Source organism: Camelus dromedarius, chromosome 3, assembly GCF_036321535.1.
Source record: "Camelus dromedarius isolate mCamDro1 chromosome 3, mCamDro1.pat, whole genome shotgun sequence".
In the NCBI taxonomy this organism is placed as follows: Eukaryota; Metazoa; Chordata; class Mammalia; order Artiodactyla; family Camelidae; genus Camelus; species Camelus dromedarius.
This window is the reverse complement of record NC_087438.1, coordinates 116166992-116174692: the sequence shown is the minus strand read 5'-3', so window position 1 is coordinate 116174692 and position 7701 is coordinate 116166992. Positions and strand designations below refer to the sequence as shown.

Sequence of the window (7701 nt, the reverse complement as noted above, 5' to 3'; positions counted from 1 at the left end):
TCATTTGACTTCTCCTTGAGCCTCATCGTTACACCGTGACCCACAAGGGTTGAATAAGGTGCTGGATCACCCAGAGTACTCGTGCACCCAAATCTTCACCAGAATCCAACAAAGGACCCAGCGTCTTAGAGGACAGACCTCTAACGGAACCTATAAAAGCCTTAGTTATGTTAACTCACAATTGAGAGTTAGCGTGCTATCCCTCCCACAGCTGGTGTCACTGAGTGAAAACAGCCCAGATTACTCCTGTAGTGTCTTTTCTGGACCAGTGTCTCCCCAGCTTGCCCAACTGTAGACATCACCTGAGAGTTGAAGAAACAGAGGAATTCCAGGGCTCCTGGATCTAAAATGCCAGGCAAGGGCCAGGAATATGTGTATTTATTATGGTTTCAGGTTATCTCTACCCCCAGACAAGTGTGGCAAAAACTGACTAAGGGAAGATCTAACTGGTCTCCAAATAGTGATAGCTGATGACAGGGCTCCTGGTGGTGGATCTGAATGCTGGCTGCACATAGAAGTTATCTGCATCACTCAGGAACCTGGTGGTGTAGCCTTGGCATCAATAATTTAACTCTTCTCCCCGCCCTTGTTCTAATATGTAAGTAATGTAAAGGGACACAGTTTCTCCTCCCCCCGCAATAGATAATTAAATCTGCTGCTCTCAGGAAACAGGCAGGAGGGAAACAAAAGACCCCAGGTGCGTGTCTTCCATGTTGCAGGACATATGGATGTAGGCAGAGCCTCTGTACAAAGCCTTTACCCACATGTGTGCTCAGTAATAGTTGTTAACTTGGGATTCCCACTGGTTTAGGACTATATGCCTCTCAGTCTGGTTATTGGGTAGTGCCAGTGGCCTTTGGGAATTAGAGCTGCAAGTTCCAAATCCCAGATGCCCCCAGAAACAGGCTCAGATCCCTGTGGCACCGGCTCAGTCTTTTGAAGGTTTCTTCTGGATTTTCCAGCTTGTGTGTTACACATTAGGCTAAGTGAGCTAACGGGACGATGCCACCTGGAAACAGAGTATTATTGGAGCTCTGTGCCCTTATCTGTACATAACAAAGCTGGACTGCATGATTTCAAGACGGAAATTTCATGAATAAATAAAACACAATCAGAAGCTTGGATCTATATAACATAGCAGTTGCTCCTTGCTCGCACTGTTCTAAGTGATTTACACATTTTAACCCATTGAATCCTCTCAGCAATGCTAGGTGACAGGTGCCATTATTTTATCCCAGTTTCTTAGATTGTCAGAATTCTATAGTCTTGTTTGGTGCTGTGTTTGCATTAGACAATGGGTATGAACGCAGAGGGAGTTATTGTGAACACACACAAAAAAGAAAATTCTTAGAGTCAAGAGAAAGAAGGCAGGTTTCCTGTTTGTTCCTCCTGAAACAAAATAATGACCTTGAGGTAATGGTGGGTGAGCTTCTGGCAACCGAACAGCTGCCTTTGCCTTTGATAATTCAAGTCAGATCAGACTATTTTAATGCCATTAACAGTTGAAAGTCCTGTGTCAGAAGCTCTGCTTGCTGAGCCCATTCTGAAATTATGAGTTTTCTCACAGCTCCACAGAAGGGACAGCTCAGGCCTTCTTCACATTTGGTGAGTGCATTTGTAACTTGGGCATTTCTGAGCAAAAATTATGCTCTATGTTATTTAGAAAAGCAGTGCGGTTTCAGAATTTTGTGTCAGAAGAATTGCATCTGAGACCATGGATAGGTTATTTTATTTTTATTTTGCACAACAATGGGATTGAAACAAATGGTCTCTAACATAATTTATAACAGAATTTGTCAAGTCTTAAAGGCTCCTGAAAGCAATTCAAAGGAATGTGCTAACATAAGATTATAATCACGTATAGCAACCTAGGTGTCTTTTCAACTTTCCCAGAGGGCATCTGCTGGTGACTATACTCTTCAAAGCTTCTAGAATATCCTTGTTTCTCAGGCTATAGATGAGTGGGTTAAGCATAGGGGTGAGGACGGCATTAAACATAAAGAGAGACTGATTTAGTCTGGGGGTCTTAGAGGATCCAGGCCTCATGTAGACCAATATGGCAGGGCCAAAGTAGAGGCTGACCACACCGAGGTTGGAGGAGCAGGTGGCCAGAGCCTTGTTCCTGCCCTCGGGGGAGTTCATGCGGAGGACCGCAAGGAAGATGAGGGTGTAGGAGGCCAGGATGAGACTCAGAGGGATGAGAACCACCAGAAAACTCGAGACCACCACTGACTTCACATAGGCTGAAATATCCTCACAAGTGAGCTTCAAGAGGGCCATGACCTCACACAGAAAGTGCGGAATCTCTCGGGGGTGACAAATGGGAAAATGCATGGCATAGGCCGTATGAACCAGAGAAGTTATAGCCCCTCCTGCCCAGGACCCAGTGACCATCCTTTTGCAGGTGGAATGGCTCATAATGACCGAGTAACGCAGTGGGTTACAGATGGCAACGTAGCGGTCATAGGACATGAGGGTTAGCAGGAGGCACTCAGCAATCCCCAGGGTTAAACTGAAGAAGATCTGGGTTCCACAGCCTATCTGTGATATGGTCCTTTCCCCTGAGAAGAAGTCTGTGACCATTTTGGGGACAGAAGTTGAGATCAAGGCCAAGTCAAGGAGGGAGAGGTGGCTGAGCAAAAAGTACATGGGAGAGTGAAGTTGGGTATCCAGCCAGATGAGGAGAATGAGAACAGCATTGCCCAAAACAGCCATAAAGTAGACCAGAAGGGTGAGGCAGAGAAGGATCACGAGGTGGCTGAACTCAGGCCAGAGCCCCAGGAGAATAAAATCTGTGGTGACGGTCACATTGTTTCTCTCCATGGTGGGACATTATTGTCCGGGAAACAGCTGTAAGAACACTGTTCCATCTGATGATGTGTTACTGTACATCTGGTCTCCTTTCTTTCCCACCAGGACTCCTCTGAATGTATCCCTGCTGACTTTTCTCCTTGTTGTGGTCTCTTTAGTGTTATGCGTAACTTCTCAACTTGCAGACTTTTCATTAATGATACCTCATGGATTACACACTCTACCTACTGTTACAAATTGTAATCATTGAAAGTAACCAAATATGAACACAGGTACATTTAACATTCTATCAACAACAAACAAAAAATCAGTGAATCTGATGAAAATTTATCACGTGTATTTCTTAAAGAACTAATTCAATCATCACCTTGAGGCCCTTTGCATACACAACTTCAGCTGAAGAATTACGATCATTTTACATTGTGAACAGTCAACATTTTCATTCGGTCTTGTGAGGCCTTATGGACTATAAAGAAGGGTCCCCTGAAGATGCGAAGGAGACGTCTTGATAACCTGAGTGAAGAAAAGTATTTTCAGAACTGTGTATAGTCAGTGTTTATATTTTCCTTCCTGCATGGGGGTTTTTCCCGTTTGCCCATGAGTTCTCCTTACTTTGATCCCAACTCGAGCATCTCTTAAGTCAGCAGAACTAGAGCAGAATGACTAACTATGGCACCAGTGTTGAGGGAGGGACCTCAAAAATCCGATTTTTGCCACTTGCACAAAAGTCACCCTACACTGCATGACGTCTGGACCTGTCGTCAAGGTAACCCCAGTACTAACTGATGCTGCACAAGCAGCGGATACAAGGCCATGATGGGGGAGAGTGTTAGGATCCAGCCTGTAAGCAGTGATTTAGTTGAAAAGCTAGACTATCTTCTGTTTATCAAAGGTTCAGTTGGGCTTATAAGCTCTAGATGCAGATACAATACTGTGGACCAGTTAAAAACACAATCTCCAGAAGATCAATACCAGGGTTTGAGGCTCCTTCTGCCAGATGACCACAGTCACCTGCCTGATGGCCTTGGTCTACCTGGATCATCCTTCTGTGCTTCATAAAACTGGACTAAACATACCCACAACCCAGGGGTGATGTGCAGATTTAAAAAGTTAATGAGTACAGATTTGGGAACGTTGCCTGGCCTGCAGTGTTAAATGCATATATTAGGCATAATTAGTAGTTTCCTTTGCACAAATGGCAGAACCAGTGCCTTCAGGTCCCTTGTTACTTACAGAGCTGTGCATACTGGCGTAGTCCATCTGAGTGATTCTGCTACAGTTCTTGTCGGTTCACCTGTGCCTGTAAGGTGCATTGGACCTAGACGGTATTATGGTAAGTCAGACAGAGAAAGACAGATACAGCATGACTTCACTTATATGTGGAATCTGAAAAACAAAACAAATGAACAAGCATAACTAAACAGATACGGAATCATAGATACAGAGAACAAACAGGTGGCTGCCAGAGGGAATAGGGATGGGGGGAGGAAAGAAATAGGTGAGGGAGATTACGAGGTACAGTTTTTCGATTACAAAATAAATGAGTCACAGGTATGAAATATAAAGTGTGGGGAATATAGTCAATAATTATGTGATATCTTTGTATGATGACAGGTGGTAACTACTAAATTTACCTTGGTGACCATTCTGAAATATATAGAAATATCAAATCACTACGTTGTGTTACCAGGAACTAACATAGTATTGTAGATCAATTGTACTTCAAAAACACCAGCCAGAATGGCTATCATACAAAAGTCCACAAATGACAAATGCTGGAGAGACTGTGGACAAAAGGGAACCCTCCTACTCTGCTCGTGAGAATGCAGTTTGGTGCGGCCACTGTGGAAAACAGTATGGAGATTCCTCAAAAGGCTAGGAATAGACTTACCCTATGACCCAGGAATCCCGCTCCTGAGTATATATCCAGAAGGAACCCTACTTCAAAATGACACCTGCACCCCAATGTTCATAGCAGCACTATTTACAATAGCCAAGACATGGAAAAAGCCTAAATGTCCATCAACAGATGACTGGATAAAGAAGCTGTAGTATATTTATACAATGGAATACTATTCAGCCATAAAAACGACAACAACGCCATTTGCAGCAACATGGATGTTCCTGGAGAATGCCATTCTAAGTGAAGTAAGCCAGAAAGAGAAAGAAAAATACCATATGAGATCGCTCATATGCAGAATCTAAAAAAAATACATAAATACAAAACAGAGATAGACTCATAGACATAGAATACAAACTTGTGGTTGCCAAGGGGATGGGGGGTGGGAAGGGACAGACTGAGATTTCAAAATTTGTAGATACTGTCAGGCATATGTAGAATAGATAAACAAGATTATACTGTACAGCAGAGGGAAATACATACAAGATCTTGTGGTAGCTCATGGTGAAGAAGAATGCGACAATGAATATACATATGTTCATGTACAACTGAAAAATTGTGCTCTACACTGGAAACTGACACAACATTGTAAACTGACTATAACTCAATAAAAAATTTTAAAAAATTATACTTCAAAAACAAACAAACAAAATATAGAAAAAGGGATCAGATTTGTGGTTATCAGAGGTGGGGGACGGGAGCAAGGGGAGTCCTTTTGACTAAAAGGTACAGTCTTCCAGTTATAAGATAAATGAGTACTAGGGATGTAAGGTACAAAATGATAACATAATCGACCCTGCTGTACGTTATATATGGAAGCTGTTAAGAGAATGAATCCTAAGAGTTCTCATTACAAGGGAAAGTTTTTTCTGTTTCTTTAATTTTGTGTCTATATGAGATGATGGGTGTTCACTAAACTTATTGTGGTAACCATTTCCTGGTGTATGTAAGTCAGATCACTATGCTGTACACCTTAAAGGGCTGTACGTCAGTCGTATCTCAATAAAACTGGAGGAAAAATGATGTTAAGTATAAGAATTTATAACAGGTGCATGAGTGTGATCCAGGGGGAAGAGCTGCGAGTAAGCCATAAGCTTCTGAGGCATATTTTAAAAAAATTAGTGGATAGAGGAACGGCAATTCAGTTTTACTTTAATTGATAAATCGTATTAGCCACTTTCAGAGTCCCAGCTCAAATGCTCCCCCCTCTGTGGTCCTCCCAGTTGGCATCCACTGCTCCCCTATTCTTCATTCTTGTTCATCAGCCTATCACAGTGCATGTCACAGTCTGCCTTAAACCACAGTTATTTGTGGACAAATGTCCTGTCCTTTAACTCTGTAGACTGTTAATCTTTTCAGAAGAGGGGTTCTGCTGTTGTTCTTAAATACTTTGAACTCTCAAGACAGCCTAGGCCTGTACTTTGAAGAGGCAGGTTATCAATGATTGTGTGACAAAATAAATTTTGTTTGCATATTTTCTGCTTTATAGCTTCTGAGAATCCAATAATACAATATTTGATTCTTACGGTTCCATGAAACCATGTTCTACCACTTTTGGGCTATATCCTCCCCCCCATATCAAGCATTCTTGGTTCTAAAGTTGCCTGTTGAAAACACACTGGTCCCCTTCTCCGGATCTATTAAATCGTATTCTCCATGTGGTTCTTATTATCAGGCCAGACTGGTAAGTACAGGTATAGTACAATATTTATTTTATATCAACCAGGAACTGAAACTCACTGAGGTTAGGTGACTTGGCCAAGTTGACTCAGTGTTGTACAGTAATTGTGACCTTACACGGTAAATCAAGTAAAACTTGAATCCCATGAGATGTGTCTTTCAGATACCTCCAGTATTTTGTTATAACTTATATCCAAAACAATAAAAATCTCACTTTCCCATCATTCTTTCCTTTTATTTCAGGGTACATCTAAGATTATACATTTTTATAAAACCATATAATCATGTGCTAGGATTATTTAATATTGGTGGTAAAGTAGGTGAATTCCAGATTTATGTATTGACAGACTTGGAAATTAATCCTCATTTTTTTCCATGTTATTTCACGGACTCATTCAGTCATCCTTTCACTCTACACAGGTCTATTGAGTCCAACGTCTGTGCTGGACAAACGCTAGTGTAGACTATGAACATTCGACAGTAAGACCTCACCTCTGGCTTCATACGCTTGAGGGAATCAGATGGATTATTATAACAAAATATGAGATTGTTTTAAATCAGTAAAGTTGTTCAGAAGCTACAAAGAAATAAGGGAAGTCTTTGTGCTGAATATGATATTTTAACTCCGTTTTGAAGGATGGCTAAGAACTTTTCCATTTGAGAGAGGGTGTCCCAGGTGTCAGGAACACTGTGCATAATGAAGCAGAGAAACAACAGAGAAGGATTGTGGGCAGTTCTTTGGGTTTAGGGCTCAGGCCTTCTGGAGAAAAGTGAGAGAAAGTAAGCGAAATGTTAGAAGTAGTATGCACAATTGCAGAAGGAAAGGAAGCCACGGGGATTGATGTGATCATGCCGGAGAGAAAGTATAGTAGAAAGAGAAGAAGGCGAATGGCTTTACGAATGATTTTATGAAGCCAAACCTTAGGCAACTTCTGGAACGTTGCAGATGTTCAGTGCACGTTTCCTGAATGTCCATCATCTTTGGCTGTAGGCGTCAGGCACCCTGATCATGTGCTGTATTGCTGGTGATGATTCACGGTGCCCTCTGTGAGCCTGTTACATAGGCAGGCAGCTTACTTAGGTTGTCATAGAGTCATATTAGCAATGGTTCATGCAGTATTTGGACAAAGAGCGTTTAGATGGTGCACTGGTCTTAGAACTACTGTCCTCTGTTCATGTGGGAGAGGTTGACACATTTACCATTGACACTCTCCAGATTGATTTGTAGGGATCACAGAGGACAGAGGAAGGACAAGAACCATGTTCATTGATGGTGGTGTACATACAAGAACCATGAGAACAATGCACAT

The 7701-nt window shown here is 42.0% G+C and overlaps 1 protein-coding gene across 1 annotated transcript; it reads right to left on the bottom strand.

Annotated features, from left to right (window-relative positions):
- Positions 1-1854: 1854 nt before the first annotated feature.
- On the bottom strand, positions 1855-2823 carry LOC105094154 (olfactory receptor 2AJ1). The gene has a single exon (XM_010986115.3). It carries the CDS (start codon positions 2821-2823, stop codon positions 1855-1857), a length of 969 nt encoding a protein of 322 aa, XP_010984417.3.
- Between the last annotated feature and the right edge of the window lie 4878 nt (positions 2824-7701).